This window comes from Arvicanthis niloticus, chromosome 1 (assembly GCF_011762505.2).
Source record: "Arvicanthis niloticus isolate mArvNil1 chromosome 1, mArvNil1.pat.X, whole genome shotgun sequence".
Classification (NCBI taxonomy): domain Eukaryota; kingdom Metazoa; phylum Chordata; class Mammalia; order Rodentia; family Muridae; genus Arvicanthis; species Arvicanthis niloticus.
This window is the reverse complement of record NC_047658.1, coordinates 97199741-97225945: the sequence shown is the minus strand read 5'-3', so window position 1 is coordinate 97225945 and position 26205 is coordinate 97199741. Positions and strand designations below refer to the sequence as shown.

General features: G+C 45.4%; 1 protein-coding gene across 18 annotated transcripts in view; it reads left to right on the top strand.

The window, feature by feature from the left end:
- Nucleotides 1-26205, top strand: part of Fgfr2 (fibroblast growth factor receptor 2) — a 105140-nt gene that overhangs the window by 35055 nt on the left and 43880 nt on the right. For all 18 annotated transcript variants that reach the window (XM_034496259.2, XM_076911481.1, XM_076911543.1 and 15 more), the window contains 2 exons: nucleotides 2494-2663; nucleotides 12149-12272. In XM_034496259.2, coding sequence (XP_034352150.1) covers nucleotides 2494-2663; nucleotides 12149-12272 — 294 coding nt within the window. The remainder of the gene's footprint in view (nucleotides 1-2493; nucleotides 2664-12148; nucleotides 12273-26205) is intronic.

Sequence of the window (26205 nt, the reverse complement as noted above, 5' to 3'; positions counted from 1 at the left end):
AAAAAAAAAAAAAAGGCATTCCAGAGCTCAGCCCAGCAGTAATTGATGCTATCTGAAAGAGTGACTGCATTAATATTTAGCTAATTCATGTGAATAGGCCATTGTGTTTACTTAAACAAATGACATGAGTCCGGACACCTGACAGCATGAGGTATGCTTTCCATTTAGGTCAGATTTGTTAAAGTCTTTGTGTAGGGACAAAGCTCATTATTTATTTGAGGACCTCAATGGCTGCTTTCAGTGGCTTTGGATGGATTTTTCTAAGTAGAAGCTTTGAAAATGGAAGATGATTGAAATTGTTTCAGGGTATGCCAGGTCTTTGGGGTCTTGTGATAAGTGGGAGTCCAGTAGTTCCCCCCAGTAAACTCTCCGAAGAATAGATGTGTTTACAAGCATTCAATACCCAGGCTACAAGGCCCGCTCACAGATGCATATCACAGATGTGTATCACAAATGCAACTGGCTTGATAAGAAATGGTACAACCTCTTTTCTTCTTTCTTGGCCCCTCTCACCATCTCCCATCCTGTCCTCTGCCCTCTCTCCCCTCTCCCCTCCTCTTCCTGCTTTCTTTCTGCTCCAAATGGGTAAGCAACTGTGGTTTTGCACAGTCTTGGCGTCACCTTGACACATGGGAATGCATTAGCACGAAGAAGATGCAGTGTGCCCTTAATAAGAAATCTCAGCTCTGCCTCTTGTAGCAGGTATCAAGAGAAAGGGGTAGGTGCAGTTATTCCAGAAAGTGATTGAAACAGGACAGCTTGGCTGTTCAGGTTGACACCTCCCTCCCCAACCCAAATATGCTCTCTGACTGTGACCATGTTGCCTCTGGTTTGTGGGGTGTGTGTGCGGCTCCTGCTGGCCCTCATCATGTAGAAAGTATAATTGTTGTCCAGTGGAAGATCTGGACAATACTGAAGGTTAAAGTGTTCACCCTAACTGACTATCTCAGATTCTAGTTTTTAGTGTCTAGAAGGTGGCATACCAGGTTTGACTTCCTGGTGAACATGGTCTGTATTAGCTAGGAAGACTGAGGGTAAGGACTGGGATTCAGGCATCAGACTGATCTTGATTAAATGTCAGTCGCAAGTCTCTTGGTGCTACAACTATTGGCGGGTAATGTCTTACCCCAGTTTCCTTGACCTGCAGCAGGGATGGTAAAAGCTCCCTTGGGATTACCGTTGGGATGTTGTCAGGAGTCCTGTACCTGCTAAGCATGTACAAGCTCTTAGAACAGTGCTTGACAAACACACACTGGGTCACTAGCAGCCTCAAGCCATTAGTCCAGGCATGAGGAACTTACAGCAGCACTGTGGCCTGGGAGGCTGTGGCACCTGTGCAAGCTGCACTGTTCTTGTTACTTGGTCATGGAAAGACCTACCTCCTTTTCTGAGCTTAATAAGTCACTTGTACCTGTGACTGTGAGGGCCATTTAGGGGACTTTAGCATTTGATTAGTTGCCTCTTTAATAAGCTTAGGCATGGCAGCAGGATTATAGTGTTTGTAACCACCACTGGGAGAAAAAAGTTCTCTTTCACTAAAAAAAAATTTAAGATATACTTAACAATATAGTATTTTGATTTATCATAGAAGGTGCTAGGAAATTAATGATGGCCCCCTGGATCGTTTTACTACGCCAAGATGAGAATGTATATTATCACTATCAATTACCATTTATAGACTGCTTGGGACTGGCTAGAACTTTAGTACAGCCAGTCCAAGGGGGAAGTACTTGCTCTGTAAGTATGAGGACCTGAGCTTGATCCTCAGAACCCATGCTAGGAAAAGCCTGATACGATGGCGCATGCTTGTGACCCCAGTGCTGGGGAAATGGAAGTGTACAGATCCCTGGGAGCTCAGTGTGGGCCAGCCTCTCTTACCTGGGCAGTTCCAGGCCAGTGAGAGATCCTGTCTCAAAAAATAACGTCTTTATTTTTTTGGCACTTGGGGAATGGGCACCTGAGGTTGACCTCTGACCTCACACATATGCACATGTACCCGAACACACATGAACACCCCTCTACCCGTGCCCACACAGAAAGAAAGTTCTGATCTGTAAATTGATATGGTCCCCGAGGACAGTTTATTTTTACAGTGTGTATATTTGACCATTTAATAGGTGTGGTGATCTAAAATGATGTATTTTTTGGAGGACTGGGCCCTTGTTATTACATGGACTGTTTCTGTGAATATAAAGTAGCATTTTAAAGCATGATTTGACATGGAATTATTTTTTTGGCACCAGACAGCAGCCAGAGAGAAGGTGCTTCTCATGCTTTTTCCCTGTTAATAGGCATAACCCAATAAGCAGCCCCTCTGGGGACCTTCTGCTAGGCCAGCTGGACCAGACTTCTGAAAATATTTTCCTAACATAAATATTATCCAAAGAGTCAGAAGAAAATCGGATCCTTTCCTGTACAGCGAAGCCGTCCTACCTTTGTTGAGTTGATGAGGCTGTTCTTCACGCGCGTATATTTCATTGTCTTCTGACTCAGGAGCACCATACTGGACCAACACAGAAAAGATGGAGAAGCGGCTCCATGCCGTCCCTGCCGCCAACACTGTGAAGTTCCGCTGTCCAGCCGGGGGGAATCCGACACCCACAATGAGGTGGCTGAAAAACGGGAAGGAGTTTAAGCAGGAGCATCGCATTGGAGGCTACAAGGTAGGACTGAGCTTCTAAAGCCCTGTGTTTCCAAATGTTTATTTTTTTAAAGTCCTCTGGAGTTGGCAGGACCAGAGGGAATATGTGTTTTTAAAAAGACATAATTATTGTAATTGATCACGTCACTGTCTGATATATTTAAAAGATCACCCCAGACGCCCCTGTAATTTTAAAGTTAGTCCCCATTTGCATTCTTCTTTACACGAGAAGAGTTTAATAGCCAGGGGGTCAAAAGTTGAGGGTCTGTTTTCTATATGCTTTATGGCCTGTAAAACTTGAACTGGTGCAGCCAGCCTGTGAGGGTGGAACTGTATTAAGAATGAATAGCTTAGATTAGAGGAGGGGAGTGTGAACTAGGATTAACAAGGGGAGAGGCTGGACAATGACAGAAGTAGCCCCTCATTCTCTGTCACCAAAGATGCTCAAGGGCCCATCAGAGAACAGCCTAAAATTTAGTGTCATTCCCTCACTGAGGAGCTGGGTGACAGCATCTCTGTGATATCCTGGAATCTTAGCATCCCTTGGATGCCAAGTATGGCTTTGCTCACTCATTCATTGTCATTGATTGGACATCCCTAGGGGTGTTCCTTATGGTTTCATCCATCCATTCAGCACCATTGATTAAGTATCCTTATATAGGACACTGCCTAAGTGCTGGGGGGAGCTAAGCAAGCAGGAATAGATATGGCCTAGAGCCAGAGGGGATCTGGTGTGGTAGGGAAGCCAACTGGAGAGCTAGCAGTTAAAAGATAACGATGAAGTCACAAGCACGTGCCGTATCTGATGGGCTGCAAGGAAGTGTAGTCTCAGCACAATGGTGGAATGGAGAAGAACCAGGGATAGCCAGGTGTGGTGGTGGCACATGCCTTCAGTCTGAGACCTCAGGAGGTGGAAGCAGGCAGATCTCTTTGGGGCTTAATTGGAAAGTTGTTGTGGTGGTGTTAGTGGTTTTGGTTTGGTTTCGTTTGAAAGAAAGAGATGGAATTTTAAGTTGTTTAGCATGGGTAGAATTATTTTAAGAATTTTACATGTGAAGAGGACTTAAGGAGACCTTGTTCCCCTGCATTTGGAAGTGGTAAGGGTGTATAAATTGTCAGTTGCCATGTATCAAGCAAGCTACCTCAGTCAGCACCTCACAGTTTTGCTGCAAATGTAAGTGCAGCCTAGTGGGGTCTTCCCTCTAGGTTTCTCCCAGAACTGTGGCAAGGTTTTTAGTTAGGGCTGGGTTCTCCCTTAATGGATTCTCTGGGGAAGGAACTGTTCATTTGTCCTTAGGATTCACTCTCGTGCTTCTTGCCCCATGGGCCAGAGCAGAGCCAGTGACACCGTAACAGCTGTCATCTCCCGGGTAAACAGACAGAGGAGGGAGGTCAGAACAAGTACGTCACAGCCTCTGTGACCTCAAACCTCACCGTGGGAGCAGCGTTCCAGCCCTTTTGCTCTTCTCTTTAATTAAACAGGTCCTCAGGGAGGAGCTGAGCCAAGGGCATGGATGCCAAGAATATCACTAAGACCCATCTTAGAAGCTTCCAGTGTGGGCAAATAGAAGGCGCTGATGCCTAGTTCTTAAAAGCCAGGTGGGAGAGGCGTTCTTGGAGGCAGCCTTGAAGTGTGCTGAAGAATGGTCTCTCCCTGTGTTTAGCCTGGCACAGTGGTACCCAGCCCCCGTGCCACCCTGCCAAACTTATGTGAGCTTCTTAGCCACCTGTCAGATACCTGAGACTGGCTGAGCAGGCTTTCATCTTTAAAGGATTATTTGCTTCTGTAGTGATTTTTTGCCCCTTGGTCTTAACCTTTAAAAGTAACCATGTAGAAGCCCAAACCCAGAAGAAGTTGGAGAAATCCTGTAAGTCTTTGTCTAGGTTGGAGAAGTTGAGCGTAGGAACGAAGAAGGACAGACTTGCTGGACCTCAGACGTGAGAACTCTTCAATCCTCAACTGCGGCTTCTCCATGTTGTTAGAAGCAGGTCCTTTCTTCTTAGTTCAGTCCTTAGACAGTGGCATTGGAAGGTAGACTCTAAAATAAATAAATGTAAGTAACAAATAGACAAAGGTTTCATTGGGCATTGCAGCCTAGAAAGGGAGGGTCACACCACTTAAATTCTGCCCCCCCCCCAGACTGGCGTACCACTCTGGCTTGCAGGGAGCCTCAGAATCGATGCAGTTTCAATGATTTGCTTACCCACTATTTTACTGTGAGAATGGCGGTCAGGACCCTGGTAGTTAACTAATTCTGCTCAGGCAGACAGCTCTTAAGCAGGTACCAAGTGAGCCTGCGAGTCTCCAGAGACTCCTGGTCTTAAAATAAATGGGCCATACATCATTATTATGGATAAGGAACATTTTGCAAACGTGAATGAGTGATTATGATTTCGGAGCTGTTAGATACAGGGCTTAATGAGGGAATGCCCTTGATTTTTTTAACAGGTGCAGGTAGCTTTAATTACCTGTGACAACGTTGTGTTAATTAAGAGCACCCAGGAGGATCCCCCACCCCAAGATAGCTGTAGCCCATGAGGACACACACCCAGGCTGTTTTGTTGTTCTAAGAGTTATCTGTTTGTTTTATGTGTATGAGTATCGCCTGCAGGTATATTTGTGCACACATGTGTGTGGTGCCCTCAGAGGTCAGAAGAAGGTGTTTGAACCCTGGAACTGGGATTGCAGGTGTGAGCCACCACGTGGGTACTGGGTCTTCTGCAAGAGCAGCAAATGTTCTTAACCACAGAGCCATCTCTCCAACCCTCCCACCTGACCCTGGGAGTTTCGTTAATCCATGTTTGAGCTGTTTCTAGAGGGGAAGGGGAAAGGAATTTGGATGTATAGGGGTAAAATTCTAACTCTAAAGGACATTTTAATGCTTAAGAAATAAGGCTAGAGAGATGACTCAGTTGGTAAAGTACTTGCTGTGCAAACATGAGGACCAGAGTTCAAGACTAGAACCTATTTAAAAAAAAAGTCACAGTGTGTGCCTGCAATCCCAGGGCTGGAGTTCAATGGCCAGCTAGTCTTGCCAAGTCAGGTTTAGTGAGAGATCCTATCTCAAAAAATGAGGTAGAGAGGAAGATACCCAAATTTGACCTCTGGCCTCTACACACATGCACACCCAAACACATACTTACATGTGCCCACTCCCCAGAACATAAAGGAAAGAGGGTGGGAAGGATGAAGGGAGAGCTGGCCTTTGGAATGTGTGGCCCTGGCCTGGGTGCTCACCTGATGTTTCCCTGGTGCATGCAGAAGGAAGCCGTGGCCTAGTGGCCCCTGAGGTGACCTGTCCAATGCAAATGATTGTGCAATAGAGACTTTCACATCAGGGCAGTAAAGTCGACCCTAGTAGGACATTCTTTGTGGTGATACTGGAAATTTAGAAATTCTGAAGAGCCCCAGGGCTTTCTGGGAATTAGGAAAGTCATGGCTTTAAGCTTGGCAAACATGTTCCCTAAAGCGTAATTTTTGTTGAAGATGCATTAAACCCTCCTAGGATTCCTAGGTTGTGAAGCATGGGAGGTCCCTCAACTGACATCGTCTCCTGGGGTTGGGTCTCCCTTCCTGGTATAGCTGCCTGCCTGAAACCACTCTATTTGTAGGCTTCACCTGAGCCTTCATGGCACAAGGTTAGGTATCTTGGTCTCTGTGAGGGGTTCTCCTTTTGATATTTTCTTCATTGCTAAGTGAACTCCTAAAGAAAATGTACCTATAAACCTTTGACCTGAGGTGCTGTGTACAGGCTGTAGTTTTGTGTGTCTCAGCACCAGAAAGGAGAGACCTACTTTAAAAAAAATGTGTGTGTGTGTGTGTGTGTGTGTGTGTGTGTGTCTGTGTGTGTGAGAGAGAGAGAGTGAGATCTTGTAGAGACCAGAGGACAACCTGTGGGAGGGAGTTGGTTTTCTCCTTTCACCAAATGGGTCCTAGGAATCACACTCAAGCTGTCTTGGAGGCAATTCCATGTCATAAGAACCTACCTAATTCATACCTAATTGAAGAGACTTACCCAACTCAAACGCTACAGAGAAGCCCTGCCAAGTCCTAACCTCTACTCCTCTGATTTCTGTCTGTTTGCCTCTTAATGAAGCAAGGTGTCAAGTTTTCCGTAGTATGTTTTTCCAGAAAGCCAGAGACCTGGAAGTTTCCATAAAGGAACATTGGTTATTTGTGTGACTTTTCTTGTTTCTTCATAAACCTGTCATTCTGGAACCCACATGGGACTTTGATGGCCATGCCAGTCCCTCAAACTCTTCTGACTTGTTTGTGGCTTTGTGGCCCTTGGCCACCACACTCTAGCGTGCTTTGGAATGACTTGTGCATGGGGCCACCAAAGGGGAAAACACAAGACCACTTGTAATTAGGGAATTAAGAAATGGGACCAAAACTTGAGCTGGAGGGATAGCTTGGTGGCTAAAAACATGTATTGGTCAAGCAGAGGATCTGGGTTCAGTTCTCGGCACCCAGAAATCTGGTGTGCCTCTGAGGGCACCTGCATCTGTCTACATGTGCATATCTTTCCCACATAGTAAACATGATGAAAAATAAAAATAATTAGATCTTTAAAAAGGGGCTCAGATTTGTTTCAGCATAAAAGACAGGTAGAAATATTTGGGATTCTGCACCTCAGTCGCGCGCGCGTGAGTGCGTGTGTGTTTCATGTGTTCTTCCAACTTCTGTCACCTCTCTGGGTGACAGAAAAACAAAACAGAATAAACCCACCAAAACCTGTCCTAGAATACCTAGAACACCGTTTTGTTTGACCATTTTTTTTTTTTTTTAAACCTCCAAAACCTTTTCTGGTTACTCCAAATAAAATATCTGCACCCATTAAGAAATAAATCCTCCCCCAGGACTTGAGATCCTCAAGTCTATTTTTGGTCTTTAAATTCATTTTTTCTTAGTACCTCCTGTAACTGTGATTATAGGCTGTTTGCCTTTATGTCCAGCTCATTTTACTCAATCTGTTCAGGGTTCATCTATGTTACAGTAAGAGTCAGAACTTAATTTATTTTTATGATTGATCAATATTCCATCCAATGACTATGCCCAGCACCTTTCCTTACAGTTTATATGAACGTGTCTGAGTCCTTGCTTTCAGGCCTTTGAGATATAGAGTTAGTGGAATTACTGGATCATATGTCCATTCTTGAAGGTCAGCATTGGTACAGAGCTGAGTTCAGAAGGTGCTGAATTCACCTTCATTGCCCGAAGGTTGCATTTTGAGGTATAAGACACATCTTCTCTGCAGAGAGTCAGGGCTTGATCTGAGTGAAGAGAGTCAGTTTCCACCTGTGGTTGTAGATCAGTGGCTCTCAACCCTCCTAAAGGGGCAACCCTTTAAAATAGTTCCTCATGTTGTGGTGATCCCCAACCATAAAATTGTTTTCGTTGTTACTTCATAACTGTAAATTTACTACTGCTATGAATCGTGACGAATGGTTTTAGGTGACCCCGGTGAAAGGGTTGTTTGACCCCCAAAGAGGTCATAACCCACAGGTTGAGAACCACTGTGGTAGAAGGTCTGATAGTACAGTTCTCTGGACAACCCCATTGCAAAGCAAACTGCTATCCATCGATGCCGGTTTAAGCATTAACAAGTGTTTGCCTTCACATCTGGGTGATGACAGGCAGCTAAATGTGAGTCCCTCCGCACACGTGCGAGACTTGTATACTAGTGCATTCAGAAGCGGTAGTCTGGCATCCCAAGGAGCCCTCTGGAAGTGGCGCTTGGGAACAGAATAGTGAGATTTCATATCTTTTCAACCACGGATATATTTATAGATTACCTTTCTGAAGCCTGGACTATAGGGATTTTTATTTGCAGGGAAGTCACAGGGCATCTGTTGTCACATGGATACCTCCTTCTAGCTGGCTCAGAGTACAGCTTCTGGATGTTTATTCTACTTATTAGCGAACACCTGGGTATTTGGAAATCTTTGAATATTTTGTTGTTTTGCAATGAGGAAGCCAAACATCCAGGTGACAGTCGGGGCCTTTGACCTTTGACTTTCTGGTGATGTGTTTTGATTCTGTATAAGCTAAATCTTTATTCCCTGTTGTTACTTGAACATAGCAAGGCTTTCACAGGCATTTACAGAGGTTTGGGATAGCAGGAGGAGTCTGAAAAAAAACAAAAACAAAAAACAAAACAAAACAACCCTACCAAAAAAAAAAAAAAAAAAACCTGTCTGGGTTGCCTTCTGCCTTCAAATGGGTGGGGTGTGGAACATTTGTGGAATCTGCTTTTTGTGCTCCAAGTTAAAAAGCTCAGGGGCTTAGCTTCAGTCTGCTTTGTTTCAATACTGAAATGTTATTTCAAGAAAGACCTTGGTGAACATAGTTTTAGAACTCTGCTCGCCAGTTCTGTTCCTTGGCAGCAGGAAAATAACGAGGAATTCCACACACATTTGGCTGTGGGCAGGAATGAAAATAACAAGTTACGGGAATGCTGCTGGGTGCAGGGCTCCTCCTGTCCCTGGCCTTTTGTTCTTGGTCAGCTAGAGAGACCCAGAAGAGCAACATACCCCAGAGCGGGACTTAGGACCCAGCAGACGGCAGAGGAGACATTCTCTTTCAGTTCATGCATCTATGTGTTCGTATGTACACATGTGTTTGGATGCCAGAGGCTTTCTCAATCACTTTCTAGGTTATTTAGTGAGACAAGGTCTCTCACCGAACCTCAAACTTACTGATTGGCTTGACTGGTTATTTTCTGTGGACAAGATACCCAGAAGTAGCATTACATAGTGAAACAACAGCAACAACCAGCAAAAGTGTCATTAGTTTTAATGGGTGCCACCACCTTATTCCTCAGACTGGTTTCTCTGGCTTTATGTCTCTGTTCTCCTTTGGTGTCTGTGTTCCCTTTTATTCCCTTACCATGTTCTGAAGTGACACTGATCTTCCTAATTTTTGTTAATCAGCTGCTGAACAAGTATCTCATTATTGTTTTAATTTGCATTCCCTTGATTGCTAATGAGGGGTGAGCAGCTTCTTAGATTTGGGGGAGGGGGGAGGTAGTTATATTTCATGTACAAAAACAATGTACATGCATTTGACCCAAATGACAAAACAGCTGTGGCCCTGAAGCACTCAGAGCACATTGAAGGGCACAGTGCATGTCATATGCTTTCTGCAAGCGTGTCTGCTTCAGGTCACACAGAAGCTTGGTGTGCAAACACTGATTTCATAAATTTCCAAACCCGGTGCCTATGGTTGCCATTTCTTAAAGAGTTGCTGCCATGGTTGTTTAAGTAGTCGTTAATGGACAGGAGGCACTCCTACACAAGTATCCACGTCCTGCTCTTGGCAGTTTAGTTTCTAAGAGCAGCCCTTTGGAAAACGCCATATCTTTAATATTTGGGTCTCATGATGTGTTAAGGAATTCAGTTGGGATTCAGTGTCAGAGAGTCACCGCATGTGGGAGATTATTGATGGAGTCACAAGGTTCTAGAAAGCTGGAAATACTGAGTTCTAGAAAGGGTGGGACTACTCACTTTGGTCTATGTGCTTCTTGTTGCAAAAGCATTTAACCCATGTTAACCTACTGATATTTGTAGTGTGTCTCTGAGAAGTTAATATCCAGGGCACTTTCTTAGAATGCCATAGACCTAAGGAAACACTTAGCTGCTCGTTGCTCTGAGACGGGGCATGGGGGTGGTATCCAAAAGGGCAGCTGCCAGGCTGTACTGCCCCAAGCCAAGATCTGATGTCTCGGGCAGCCAACGTCACCTCCCTTAGCAGTTCGTGGGCAAGTGCATTTGGAATATGCCATGTGCCAGAGTCTGAATCCAGGCACAAGAAAGACATTGACAGTTTGGATGGGGTCCAGAGTGTGGCGCTGCCATGATTAAAGGCTCACAAGCATGACATTTGAGCGGGGGCTCAAAGAACTGAATATTTACAGCAGGGCTCAGGGCTGGATTATGAAGCGTGGACTCTGGAGCTTGTGGCTGCATCCCTAAACTACCTTCCACGTGATTGGCAGGGGGAGAACCAGTTCTGATCGTTCTGAAAGCCTGAGATACAGAGGGTACCCTTGTGTCCCTGTCTGCCTTGAGATCTGTAGATGAGCCAGCCGGCCACTGCCTCCCTCATCTCTCAGAGTGACATCTCCAAGTAGCACTCTGGGACTGGAATTTGATAGGGTTCCAGAAGACTGTGGAATTGGCATGGCTTCCCCTATCAGGACACTCATATTGCACCGGGTAGGGAGCTTTTATCTATTAAGGGGCCACCTGGCTTTCTCTCAGGTAGTCTTGCAGATTCTGCAAGGGGACCGATGTGAGTCTTTTGAGTAGAGCCAGACCTTCTCTGTCATCAGTCTGAAGCCCTCAGATTCATTCCTTCTCCCCACCTATCTGGCTTTTGAGTCAGTGTTTCTTTACCAGCCTCCTGTGCTGGACTCGGAGGCAACTCCACGATTGTGCAAGGGTTGGGGTCAGTGGCATCTAAGCAAGGCAACTGCCCTGCCTCATTTCTAACCCTCTGCTTGTACTGTTAAGAGGGATCCAGGCCTCACCTCAGTGGTACCATGTGGCATCCTAGTGGGAAACAATGATCTTGGCTTTGAGTCAGTAGCAGTAGCTCCTCAGTTATCGCCATAGCATACTACTGCCCTTGTTTGCAGGTGCATCCCGGGACAGCTGCCCCACCCTCTGTTCTTAGAAGGGTATGGCTATGAAGTGCCTTTCCCCACTGCCTGGTTTAGGTTCTCACAAGATGAGAACATTAGAACCTCATGTGAGCTGACAGGCTGTGGGTGGGAGTCATAAGAGCTTAGTTTTACATGCACTTCTTATCTTTCAAAAGTCTCGAGACATTTACAAACAAACAGATACGTAACTTGGAGTCCTTGCTCCCGTGTCTGGAATTCTGGGAATACCAGGAACATGTGCCATTTATTTATCTCCCCATCAGGGAGGGGAAGGGGCAGACCCATGGTCCCAGTGAAAACATACTGTCCACATATCTGAGGGCGCAGAGAATGAAACAAACAGCCCTAGGAAAAATAATAGATCTGACACAAGGCCTTCTTGGGGGAATTAAATTAGCTAAGGCAGAAAGCGTAGCATACAGCCAAGGATCATCTTGACTCTAGGTGACTCCGTAGTGCTCTGGGGACTACAGGCTCCTGGTGAGAGGGTGGTCTAAGTAGTTCATTTACCAGTGAGATATGACATCATGAGGTTTACTCAGTGGACCTCTTGGCCATGTAGGCTCTCCTAATGGAACCTCAAATCCAAGACGAAGACACACGTTTACAGCCTCTTGAATACCAGCCTGTCAGGCTGTTCTAGGGAAAGCTTTCTGAATATTAGTTGTAGGGAAGCTTACAAATCCTCTCCACCAACTTCCTGGGCATTGAACCCAGGCCGTGTGCGTGCTGAACATGTTCTGTCCATGAGGTCAACTCAGATCCAGCCAATTTGATTCATACTGCGCGTATCTGGTGCTTAGTCTGTGATAAAGAATCACCGTTCCTTTGACTCTTTCAGGTACGAAACCAACACTGGAGCCTTATTATGGAAAGTGTGGTCCCATCGGACAAAGGCAATTACACCTGCCTGGTGGAGAATGAATACGGGTCCATCAACCACACCTACCACCTTGACGTTGTTGGTGAGTTTGCCTTCTGGCTCAACTCCTTTCAGACCATGGCAGTGAGGGTGTTTTTTCCTCACACTTAAGGAGAATTGGCTTTGTATCCACAAGATGTCATCTGAAAAGGTCTCATCTGTCACATGACTGTGTTCTGTTTCCTGGGTAGCCAGGTTTTATAGGCTTGAGGGAGATCTTCTTGGTTCCTAAGCAGTGTTTTGTTGTTGTTGTTTTTTTTAATCAGATGGATGTGGTATAAAACATTTCATTCTGGAAGCTAAGATTACTTTAAATAATCTTAGTGTGTGGAGGGAAACTTTTAATTATGTTTTGAAGTGTGCATCTGTGTGGATATGTGCAAGTGAGTGCAGGTGCCTGTAGTGGACAGAAGGCTTTGGATTTCCTGGAGGTAGAGTGCTAGGCAGTTGTGTACCACTGATGTGGTTGTTGGTAACGGAACTCAGGTCCTCTGGAAGAGCAATGTGTGCTCTTAACTGCCAAGCCACCTTTCCAGCCCTGGAAATTTTTGTTTTTAAAAGAGAGACAACATTGTTTAAAGAAGGGCCACTTATCGCATGGCCTGAGGAGTAAAGAAACAGTTAATATACTGATTGAGTCCATGTCTGGCTGGAAGGAAAAAAGTCAATGTCAGAAATGGTCCTTAGGTAGTTCAATGCCTACTCCTGGAACATATTTCTCTGAGCAAAGGGAACCACCTATGTTTGAGGCTCACAAATATGTTTTTGTCACAGTGCACACATAAGTAGGCCATTTTCATTCCCCATTTTAAGGTTACACAGCCCATAGTTCCAGAAAAGGACATTTCTTCCCAAATTTTATTGTTTATCATGAGTTTGTGTCACTAAAGACATTTGATTGATTGCTACATAAGTTACTTTTCTCATTGTTGCACAAAATATTTAACAAAAGCAACACATGGAAGGAAGGGTTCATTTGGGTTCCCAGTGAGTCCATCATGGGACTCAGGCAAGGCATGGGGTCAGGAGCAAGGCACCTGGTTCTATTGTATCTGCAGTCAGGAAACAGATGAATACCACCACCCAGCTTACTTTTCTCTTCTTGTACAGTATACTAGTGGGGTACCCACTTTTAGGGTGGGTCTTCCTACCTTTATTAACTTCATCTAGAAACTCCTGCACAGACTTGCCCGGAGGTTTGTCTTCTAGGTGATTCTAGGTCCTGTCAAGCCGATAGTTAGTGTTTGCCACACAGTTACTGACATGAGACTGCAGCTAGGACTCCCCTACACCACAGGGATGGTGGGTTCAGATCTCCTCCTAAGGAGCTTTTTGTGCTCCGACTTGTCAGGCAGAGTGACACTTGGCTTCTTCTCTGTCCACCATCATTTCTTTGGGTTACTCTTCTGTGCGCAGATTAATGACTGAGGAGTCAACTTAGAGGGATTCGTTTTGATTTCTCATGGGTGACAAGGTGACACAAATGGATGTACCCATGCAAACACAGACTCTGCTACATCATGTCTTCTGCATGCATGACCCTGGGTATTATCTTACTTATGGATATTTCTGACTCTTTCATAAGACGTAAACATTTTGAAGGAAAATTCTGCAAATTCTTGCATTGCCCAAGAACCAATAAAAACCTCCCTCAATACAGGATTAATCAAACCTCATAGATTTGTTGAGTTGAAGATTTATATTAACTAAAAGTTAAATAGAAAGTCATATTGATTTTACCATCTGGTTAAGTGAGGTTACATTCACAAAAACTGCTTTACAAAGCATAGCATGCAATCTTTAGATTACATTCGGGTGTAAACATTCAGTGCCAAGCATATGAGTTATTCAGGAACCTTAGTGTGAAATTTGATAGGGCACGATATAATATTTAACTTATTCATAAAAGAGTGTCAGAGTCTTCTTTTATTTCTTACTTTTTATTTTCTGTTTTTGAGATAGAGTGTTATGTAGCCCAGGCTAGCCTTGAACTTCTGGCGTAGTTGGGGATGATCTCGAACACTCCTGGGGGGCAGCCTGCCCCCATGCCTGGTTTGTGCCCCCATGCCTGGTTTGTGTTCCCCACTTTCCCATCCTCAAATACTGAGGGCTGAAATTAGGCAACTACTCTATCATTGAGCCATCTTCCAGACATTTTTAAAAATATGTATATTATCAATTGAGATGAGATTTTGTTAAGTTGCCTAGGCTAGCCTTGCTCTGTTGCCCAGGCAGGTCAACATTTCGATCTTCTTTCTGCCTTAGCATCCTAAGTGCTAGCTCCTCCTGAGACCTGCATCATCAGGCCTGGCTCTGGTCCCGTTTCTTATAGAGACATTTGTGGTATGCTAGACTAAGATATTTTAGTAAACACATACACACAGCGGAGTGACGTGTGAGAGGATTTCTTTTGTCACAAATGGCTCTAAATCCATTCATCAAAGAGCGCATGACTTGGGATTTACTTCAGGCTGCACAGACAAAATCTGACACGAACTGTTTGCATTAAGAACGCCAGATTTGGGGCTAAAAGTTCTGAATACTTAAATTTAAAATTAAGTAATTTATTATGGAGAAAAAAAAATAATTGTTCTGTAGGAGTCCTTTGGGATTGTAGCCTAGCACAGGTTTACAAATTATTCATGGTTGGGGCTATTCCAAGAATTGAGGAGTCAAGGCAGGGCCGCTGTCGCCCCAGGGTCTTGCTTACAGCAGGTTTTAGCTTGAGTTGTTGTGTTAAACATTCAAAAGCCCCCCTGCCCCACCTCCCCTTTGAGCTCTCTGGCAGCTCATCCCTGTGAAAGCTCTGAAATCTCTCTTAGAGTTTAGGGCTGGGATTTGAATGAGCCTGCTGAATAATGGAATTGGGCTGTCTAATGTTAATCCCCTGGCAATCAGTCTTGCTGAAAAGAGCATATGATTCAGTGGTGTGATGTGGAGGGAGCGTGGAGTGTATGGAGTAATGCGGAGAGAGGCCTGATTATGTCACAAGTTTGGGAGATCGCCCAGCTCAGCCCGGGCCAATAATGACACAATGCTGGTTGGGAATAGCCATTAAAGCACAACTCCAGTGATTTTTTTTTTTTTCTCTAAGTCTTCAGCCTTCTTTATAAATAGTCAAAAGTCAGTGGAATATAAGACATTTTCAGTAAAGATGGAGGTGTGAAATTCTCTCTCTCTCTCTCTCTCTCTCTCTCTCTCTCTCTCTCTTTCTGAAAACCTCGGCATGCTTTGGAGAACTTCTAATAAAAGGAGAAGTGAGTCAACCGAAGAGTCTCATGGAGACTTACAGTGTTGGCAGTCATTCTGAACATCTTGGCAAGTGGAAACAGAAGATTCAGGCTTAGGCAACAAACTCCTGGTGGCCCTGGAGCCCAAATGCTATACTTTGCTGTGTGGTAACAGGGTCTCAGTTGCCTCTGTACTTAACAGAAAATTAGAAACCGTTGCCAGTGAACGGAAGGTCTAGCTCTTGCTACACCGTCTCTGTGCTAGCTCCGTCTGCGGTTCAGGTGTTGGTAGGACGCATCAAGATGGAGCGTTCTACTCCCGCGCGCCCGTGTTAAAAGCCGTGAAGCTGCATAATTTAAGTGATATTCTTAGGTCCTGGAATAAAGCAGCCGGTCGCTCTTGTGTGTGAAAGGGATCGCTTTTTATTTACAAGGTCCTTTTAGAAGCCTTGCTTGATCATCATTAAAATTGACACCATTACTTTTCAGCCATTTATAGCAAAGGAAAATTAGCAAGAAGCTCCACGTCTCAGTGATCGTGGCAATAATAAAACAGCTTGCCAGGTAAATGGCTACAGGAGGTAGTAAGTGAGTCTTCGCTGTGATTACTCAGTGAGGATGTTCAAGTCCTTGATCTAACTAACGGATGTCCTGCCACCACCAGCTGGCGCCTAGAAGTCATTAACTCTTTTCAACATCTCTTGGGTCTAACCCAAGAACTGAGGCCCCTGGCATGTTAGGAACAAATACGGCTTGGCGTAGTGATAAGAGTAGCCGGCCCAATGGCAGAAACGTCTGGGCACCAGGAGAACTGTTGGGCTCTTCTGAACCTGCATTATAACCAGCAACATTGGAAAGATGTTTGTCTCACTTGTTTGATGGTTGTATTCATGCCTTAAAACCATTGTAACAAATGTCCCCACAAGGATTACTCTTTAATAACTTTTGTTAGTCCCAACCGGAAGTAAGTGTGTGCGCGAGCATTTGTGTTGTGTGTTAATGTGTCTAGGAGTGTGTGGATGCTAGAGGTCAACTTCTGATTTAATCCATGGGAGCCTTTCCATCTTCCTCCTCCTCTTCTTCCTCTTCTTCTTCCTCCTCCTCCCCTTCCTCTTCTTCCTCCTCCCCTTCCTGCTCCTCTTCCTCTTCACAAGGTCTGTCACTGCGACCTTGAGCTGAGCAATTAGGCTGAGCTGGCTGGTCAGCACGTCTGTGCCTCCTCAGCTCTGGGATTGCAAGCATACCTCATCATGCCTGGCTTTTTTACATGGGTTTGGGGGAATCAAATCCAGGTTCTCATACTTGAAAAGCAGGCATTTTACTGACTGAGCCATCTCTTGAGCCCCACAAGTCTTAATTAGGTAAACTGAGTGCCATCTGGGGACCAGTGGGTGAAGTTCTCTTTCCTGCTGACTTTGCATCTTTGGGTAATGCTGTCATCTTAGACTGGTTTGGTTGCTTGGCTTGCAGAGGATCATAGAGCGTCCTTACTACTCTTTCCATCCCTTGCCCCATCTCAAGGGTAAGGAGATCTGGGCCCAGCAGGTCAGTGATTTGTACAAGGACTCGGAGAAGTCACTACAGTAGGCATCTCAGACCTGGTCCCCTTGGCTCTAATTCAGAAGATTAGTTTCAGGCTTGGGGGGAATTGCTCAGTAGGTAAGGCACTTGCCAAGCAAATGGACTTGAGGACTAGTGGACAGGAGTTTGGATCCTTAGAACCCAGGTAAATGCCAGGTCAGCGTGGCAATTCCAGCCTTGGAGGGTGGAGACAGATCCCCCGAGTAAGCTAGCTAGTGAGAAAGACCCTTTCACAAAGAATACGGTAGAAAAATAATCAAGGGAATTCCTGATATGAACCTCAGACTCCCACAGGCACATACACAATTGCACCCACACATTTGCAAGGATACATACATAATGTGCATATATATGAAGAAGTGAGGGGCTAGTACCCTTCTCCGCTCACGTAGCCACTTCAGCTCTGAATCATGAGCCCTTTTTCTTTTACTTCTGCGTTCCCAGAGTCTATTGGGTACTTATTGGTGACTCTTTTCTCCTGATATTTGGTATGGGGGATGGGTGGAGTGCAGTGGAGGTATGAACATGTCTGATCCCTTATTAGTTTAAACAAATTCTCTGGAATCTCATTTTCCACCTTAGGTGTTGGATGGTTAGGGCTACCATTTGCTGTCCTTCACTTCTGGCTGGGTGGAGGTGGCTCAGCCTTTACCACCAGTCCTGTCCTGGCTTGTCACTGGCAGGCCAGAATGACACAAGTCCTCCACAGCTCAGCTCTAGACGTGATGGGACACAGCCTGGCAGCGTGTGCTGAACGCCTCAGGTGTGTATTCAAGAAGGATGAAGTCCTGCTTCTTCTAGGTACAGACTGTTAAGCCCTGCTGGGTGGCTGACCCCTGGCCTGGAGCCTTTGGCAGTCTCCAGTGAGAGGAAGAAATTGCACAAAGCATTGGTTTGCTACTAGGAGGCTAGGATGACAAAGGCTCCGGTGTGATCTCATAGCAGTGAGGAAGGGATCAGAAGAGCCTTATTATCTAACTTGGGATCTGCTTGTGGATCTGGAATAGTGTTCAAGTCCTTGATGTGATAGAAGGGGCCAGGACGAGGTGTGGCTCAGTTGGTAAAGGGCTTGCCCAGCCTACATGTTGAAGTCCTATGTCTGATCCCCCTCCCCCCCCATGCACTACACATAACCAGGTGTAGTATGGCACATCTGTAATCTTAGTAATTGTGGAGAGGATTAGAAGCCCATGGTTATCTTTGGTGCAAAGTGAGTTTGGGGCCAGCCTGGGCTATATGGCTAAAAATAAAGGCGTGGTGATAAGATGTTTGATAGTGACTCATTTAGCCATTGAGTTTATTATGGAATCTGCCACTAGCAGGATCTCCTTGATTTCTGCTGATCTTATGAGTCTTGGTTTCCATCTGATTGGCTTCTTAGAGCTTGATATGACAGGGGGATCTTCGGTAGAGAATTTAAATGACTCCTAACCAAGATCTAGAGGTTTTAACACTAAATGCTGACTTTCCTTCCATTCTTGGTTGTAAGCCTTATGTTCCCCCAGCACCAGCAGGGTTTCGGCACTGGGACTCTCACAGGCCCTCCAGTGGTTTCCTGACCTCGAGGCTTCGCCTAGATCTGTCTATATTTCTGATCTTGCTGCCTGTGGACACTGTCCTGTTTCTTGTGTAGCTTGACATCATGCTGGAGCTGTCTCTCTCTGCCAGCCCTAGATTTAGAAAACCTAGACGGAGGGAGGTAGAAACCCCTCTATTCTGAATGAGCTGGGGGTTAAGGTTGTATGCACATGATAGTTCACAGTGAAAGCCTTTGTGGATGGACACAGAATCCTAGGCCCAGAGTAGCACTGTGCAGGAAACATGTTCCCTTGATCTGTGGTCGGGCCCATTCTTAGGGACTTACTTTTGGCAACCAGGCCTCAACCCCTAAAGGCCCTCTCCAGCTCTCAAACTAGTGCCACCAGCTGGGATTCAAGCATTCAAAAACGGAGCCTATGGGGGCCATTCCTGACTCAAACCATGATGGGCAACAACATGCTTTGTTTTTTGCACCCAGCCAAGAAAGAGTTGCTATGAGAACAGGCCTCTAAATCATGGCACGGGGTGATGTCACACTTATTAGGCAGTCCTGTGCTTCTTCACCTGTCTCCAGGCTGAGACACACACACACTCAGCCTATTCCTCATTGCAGGGGTGCTGAGGCTTAGTACTTTCTTGATGGGGATTTCAAAACTCCCTGGGGTCAAAGCCGGTTAATGAGATTTCATTGCTCCAGAGTGGCTCCACATTCCTGCCTTACCACAGGGCTTCCAGGGGCAAAGACTGGTCAGCGGTCAGCTGCTTCAAAGGCGCTGCCTGGCAAATGAGTGCTTTCCTGGAAGAAGTTAGCCCTCGCAGATGGTGGCTTGTAGGTGCCACTCTGGTAGGGATCTATCAGTGCTTGGTTAATAGACTGGTTTTGCTCTGTTCCTGCGGACCTTCAGAAGCCCTTTTTTTCCTACAGTTGAGGAAGAAAAGTTATTGATTCCTCTCAGTTCTGGCAAGAGTCCTGGTAAAGGTGATTGACAAAGAGGGTTAATGTTTGGTTGGCTGTGTGATCTTTGGCATGGAATCTGTGATAGGAGCTCAGAGGATGTAGAAGTGTCACGGTCAGGTTAATGTCGTACAGTTCTGTGTGAAGATGGTCTTTGCCTGGGATTGTGCATAGAAAGTGCAGGTGGGAGCAGGTAGATAGAATGCTACTACCCGCACGCAGCCTGGGAGCAAGCTCAGCTTGAGGGTGTGTTCGTGGATCGCAGCAACAGTGTGCTTGGTAATGGGCCCCTTGGGTTGAACATCTCTAATCTGCAAATCCAGTCTCCAAAACATCTTAATTCTCTAAGTTATTGTATTGTTAGTCAAGGATTGTCATGTTACAAGTTTCAGATTTTGGAGAATTTAGGATTTCAGGGTTTTAGAATTATAGACGTTCAGTTAAAGCAGATGCACGCATAGCCTGACATCCGAGAAATGCCCTAACTGCAAGCACTTCTAGCCCCAAGCATTTTCTATAAAACACATTTACCCTGTAACAGAGAAACTCATTCATGAGCAATTTATATTTGAGTTTGAGGCATCTTAACATATTTCTAATTCTGAAACAGAGAAACTTCAGAGGTTTTAAATACATGTATTCATACAGCTTAATCAGCATCTGCCTCTATGAACCAAAAGGCCGTGTTATTGAATCTTATGCCAGCTCTTATTAGAAGTATGGCCGAGGTGCCATGTTCTTCCCCTTGGTAAGAGATACATATAGGTTTGCACTCATGGACACCCTTTCCCTTAGAACACCCTGCTATTGTTATTGAGTTCATCATCATCCTGTTTGGTTTTAATGTTCACAGACAAGGAGAAGGGAGAATGTGGCCAGGATGTGCTGCTAACATAGGAGATTTGATTTGGAAGGGCATGTTTTTCACTGGTGGTGTTTTTACATAGCAGGTCCAGAGTTGGAGGCTGTGGGAGGAGGTGACCAAGGACATTGATGTTGTCATGGGGATGGTGTTCTGTTCTTCTGTGAAGAAAGAGGAGGCTGTGAGGAAGTCCCTGTCCTGATTTGGAGGGGAGAGTATGTCATGATACCATCAGTGTTGATTTGGAGGGAGAGGTTAGAACATCGTCCACGTTGTATTGTGGTGGTGAACTCTGTCTTGTCGGCACAGTGTGTGGGATGTGGGTGATGATGCCAAGCCTTTCTGCTACTTGAGTGCATTGTGAGCTACAAGTAGTCTTGAGCATCTCCGTTTTGGTGCTAGGAAAACAAACAGTTGATCTTTTAGCTTCTTTTGTTGTCTGTACCTGAGGGAGACATTTCTTGTTTGCTCAGATGTGCTGAGAGCTTTTCCTTCTGCTTGATCCACCCCAGGAGCAAACCAAGGCATCTGAGGGATTAGCATGAAGCTTTCCCAACTTCCTCTAAGGAAGGCTTTTTTTTAAATGGTGGAAGCTGATAATGGAAGCCAAATTGTCTTTGTGTCTACACATTCCAGTCTATTTCAGTTCATCCTTGTGGCTCATATGCTGCTGACAGAGCCATACTGTGTCATCATATTTAGGCTGTGCATACCCCCCCCCCCTTTTCCATTACAACAGGACCATGACAAGCCTGGTACATATCTATTTCTTGGACACCTGTGTGAATACTTTTCTAGGATGTATTTCTAAAAATAGGCTAGCTTGATCCTTTCAGATAACTATTTGCATAGCCTTTGAAACCCAGGGCATTGCATTTTGGCTTTGGGGGTTTTCCAGTGAGTCCCATTTTGGTTCTTTGCAAATCACATGAGAAAAGATAGAGTCTAATCTGACGTTTAACTTTTCTGACAAGAGGATGCATTCAATGCCTGAGCAATTTAAAAAGAACCAAACCTTGTCCAGCACGCTTTTCCTCTGAGGGCAGCCCGGCACTGCACATACCAGCTAAACTCACACATTCCTGAATTGTGCTGTTCCTCTTAGGTTAGTGGGGTGCAGGGTTTTATGGTGTCCTGCCCAGTGGGGTGGATCTCAGCTGTGTTTACCTCTGCTCTTCAGGAGGGAGATTGTGGACATCTGACGTCTGAATTGACATCAGCATCCACACCAAAAGCCAGTGTATCGGGGACCTTGTATTGAAAGAACAACTGTCATTTAGTAAACAGAACAAGGCAGGGTAGCAGACTTCACTAAGAGAGTAGGTTTGTCATGACCCTAGGAATAAACTGCATGAATTCAATGATATTGTCACATTTCTTGTGTCTCCTTTAAAAGAAAACACACACACACACACACACACACACACAACCCCAAAGCTGTGGGTGGGTTGGAGATGTAGCTCAGATGTAGAGTGCTTGCCTTGTGTTTATGAACCCCCAGGTCTCACCCCCCAGCACCACAGAACTGAGTGTTCTAGTAGTATGCACCTGTAATCCCAGGAGGAAGCAGAAGGATCAGAAATCTAAGGGCATGGTCATTAATATGGCCAGTTTGAAGCCAGCCTGGGCTACATGTATAGTATCAAACTGGCCATTTTAAACTGTTTTTGAAGATCTGGTTTAGTGATATTTAACATACTTAAAACATCACCCTTGTCTGTCTCCTGAATCTTGTTTACCTCCCTAGAGCCAAGTCTCCTGTAAAGAAAAGCAGAGGCCCCTTTGAATCAAAACATGACATCAGTGCTGTTATACCCCTGAAGCCACAGAGCTCAAGGGTGTCTTAAACACTTGGGGTATTAATGACACTAAGCTAAGTTCCTAAAATTTGCCTAAGAAGATCTAAATGGACAACCCAGCAGGTAGAAGGCGCTCAATTCCAAGCCAGTTGTCCTTTGTGGCATTCATTGGGGCATTTTTCTTCTACATTTCTGGGTCTTCACAGGCCTGAGCCCAGCCAGCCCTTCGCTCTGCCTGTCCACGCCAGTGAGCAAGCACAAAGGAATTAGTGCTATTTTGCTTCTAGCATTTTGCATGGTGCACCCTTCATAAGTCATTTTGGGACTTCAGCACTGGAGGGGAGAGCACTCATCACTTTCTAAACAGCCTTGTTCCTCGGACTCTGCAAAGGTGCTGGAAAGGGTCTAAGGTGGGGTTGGTTGAAGACAGCCAGAGCCCCAGCCTGATTCTTGCAAGACTTTGCATAGGCAGATATTCCAACAGGAGGGGTAGCTACCTGCTGGAACAGTGGGGGATGGCTACCGGCTGCAACAGGCATGAAGATCAGAAGTGGGGAAGACAGTAAGCCAGGCACTGCTCAGTGGTTAAAAGTGCATAGTCTCTTTTGCAGAGGACCCCAGTTTGGTTCCAAGAACCCATATCAGGTGGCTCATGCCGGCCTGGAACTCCACCTCTGGAAGATCTAGTGTCTCAGAGTCTTAAGTGCATATACTTCATACCTCCCTAACACACACACGTTATTAAAAATAACAAAACAAGTCTTTTTTTAAAAAGTAATATAGAAGCAGGGAGAGGTTGGAAAGAGGTTGGGAAGAGGTTGGGCAGAGGTTGGGGAGACAGCTCAATGGGTATAGTGCTTATTGTATAAACATGAGACCGTGAGTTCAGATCCCTGGAATCCATGCAGAAAGCTGGGGAGGCGGAGATTGGAGAACCTCTTGGTTTTGTTGACCCCCTAACCAAGTCAGTTGATAAGCTCCCAAATCTGTACGATCTCAAAACTAAAGGGGAGGGGCTGGTGAGATGGTTCAGTGGTTACAGTACTTGCCATACAATCCTGATGACCTGAGTTTGATCCTTAGAACCCACGTAATGTGGAAGGCGAGAACCATCTCTACACAGTGCCATGGCAAGTGTGCACTCCTCACATACATCGTATATACAGTAATCAATAAAACTAAGGGAGAGAGTAGCCAAGGGAGACACACCCAGTATTGACCTGGTCTCCACACAGAGGTATACACCTACCTGCACACATGGGTGTGTGTGCACACAAAAGAAAACAGAGGAAAAGAAAGAGAAGAAAGGAAAAAGCCATAAAGAATACTAGGTCTCGTGGTACATGCTTAGCACCCAACACTGGAGAAGCCAAGGTAGGAGGCTCATGAGTTCAAGCCCAGCTCAGGCCACAGAGCAAGACTCTGCATTTCAAAAGTAAATAACTTGGGAGGCAGAGACAGACAGATCTCTGAGTTCAAGGCCAGCCTAGTCTATATAATAAGTTCCAGAGCTATGGGTGTGAGAGTTATGGGGGTGGAGGAGGGAGCAGGGAGGGACAAAGAGAAGACAAGAAGGAGACAGAGGGAGGGGGACCAACTATATGAATATCCTTGTCCTGGGCACAACACTTATTCTGAAAGTATAGTGCTCCCTTGATCCCAGCACTGCCTTCTCTACTGATCATTTTTAGTTCTGAGCGTCTATTGTGCTAATATCTAGAGGTGGGAAAACAAAACAAAACTCAGAATTCAACTGGCTTGGGCCTGGCTGGTGTGAGTATGTCCGCAGAGGCCTGGCAGGGGAATGAACTCATTCTGCTGATTGTCATGAGCATGAGGCCTTCAGCAGCTCATTGGGCCCTGAACACCAGTGCTTTGATGGCTGCCTCTCCTAACAGTCATGCCTCCCCAACTGGTTTAGTGCAGTCTTGAGAGAAAAGTCAAGCTGACTTTAGAAAAAAAAAAAAAGACTTCTTTCTTGTTTTTACTTGTCTTGTAAATTGCAAAATGTTCTTTCTCTATTCGGCCCTTCGCAGTTGCTAAGAAACCACCATTTTAGAAGAAGGGCAATTAGATTTTTATTTTGATTTAAGCATAGAGTAGGCGAGGTTATCCTTCAATGGATGGGTTGCCCAAGAGGACACTGGCTGCTTCCAGGGCCTTCTTGGGAACTCAGCATGGCTTCAGACTCACTGCCAGAGAAAGTAGCTTTCAACTTTTAGAGAGCGGGGCAGGGAGTGATAAGTGCTGCTTAACTTTTGAGAAGAAAAACTCAGGAGACTGAGTTTCATGCTGGAAACCAGGGGCCCTTGGCTTGAGTAATTTATTGGTGTGATTTAAGAGCCCGGTCCTCTGACCCCTGAGATACCTGTTTACCGGCATCTGTAGATCGGAGGCCTCTGCTCTGACACAGCAGAAGTTGTAGATCTATCATAGCAAATACATCATTCTGTCCAGAGGAGTCCTGACATGTTATAGAGTTCCAATGGTCAATTAACAAAGACTTATTCTCCGTCACTCAGGTATTCCTCCTCTCCCTTCTCCCTCCCCCCAGCTCCATAATACCCTTGGAATGGAGCAGGCTGTTGCCCCTCTCCTCTTTGGCTGGGTCTTGGCTCTCAGTAGCTGGGCTTTCTGCTATGGTGAAGTAGACACTTGAAGCAAGGGGGCCAGAGGGAGAGTGAGAAAGAGAGACCACAGGCCAGAGGGCATGTAATTTTTTTTTTTTAAAGCACTTTAGGCTGTATTTACTAAGCATTTATTCAAAGGAACCTCATTCCAGAGCTGCGGGTCAACTGTCCCATTGACCATGGTCCCCCTCCCCCTTCCTTCCTCTCCGTTTGGGTCCCTGGATCTGCAGCCTCTAAGTACAAGTTCTAATCATTTTCAAATTGCAGTCCAGAAGTAGAGGTAAGCTGTCCGTGGGCCTATCCCTGTTCCTTGTATTTCTTTCACTCACTCCTCTAGAGAAAGAAAAATGTGTTTTCTATAATATCTGAGAGTTCAACATGCTAGAAGAGAAGCTGGCCTCTCTGGAAATCCTGCCTGCTGGAGGAGATGTGATTTTTGTTGTCACATAGAAGAGCTGAGCCAGCAATGGGCTTCAGTCTCTCGTCCAGAGATAATTCCCAGGCCTAATCCCTTTACTTCAGTGTACTGAGAGAAGCTGCAAACCTGTGCGCTTTGATTTGCCTAGGGCTAGATGAGGTTCAGGGGAGCTTTTGGGAGCACTACCCTCTTCTCCTGTGCCTACTGGGAAGGCTGCCCTGGGCCACCTGTGTCAGGTCTCCTCCCCAGCATCTGACTTGCCTACACTCCAGCGTTCCAGAAGCTTTCGATATACTTCCACCAACTTCCTGGTGGCTGCTTTTTGTGCCCCCTCCCCCATGACAAGGTCTCACCATGTTTTCCATGTTGCCTTTGAACTTATGTTCCTCTTGTCTCAGGGTTCTGAGTGCTGCAGTCACAGGTGTGCACCCCCAGCCCTGCCAGGCCAATGGTTGTTGTTCAGGGTCTGTTGACACCAGATCGATGGCTGAGAAGGACAAGATGGCAGATGCTGGCATCCTGGGGCCTTTTCCAAGACATTTCAGGCCTCATTCTTCGACTTGTTTAAGGGCACAGACTAAGGTTGCAAAGGAAATCAAAGCCTGATGTGGCGAAATGAAACATGAGGCCTACTGACTTTTTAAAAACATTTTAAATAACATTCTCTGAGGTTTCATTTTATACTGAGCACAGCTGTAAGAAGTTTTGGAAGACGGTGTAAGGTTTCTATTACACAGCAACTGTACTTACAGTTTGTTCTGCCCAAAGTGAGAAAGGGCCGAGAGGAGAGAGCTGGTAGTTTGGAGGTTATTTTGTATAAGGTGAGAAAATTTGAAAAGATGAATTCAAGACCGAGAGCTATAACGTCCAATGTGCCGTAATTTGCAAATGCAATAACACTGAACCATTGCAAAGGTCTCCTTTTTCCCTTTGGGTGAAAATAGTCCGGATAGCTTGGAATA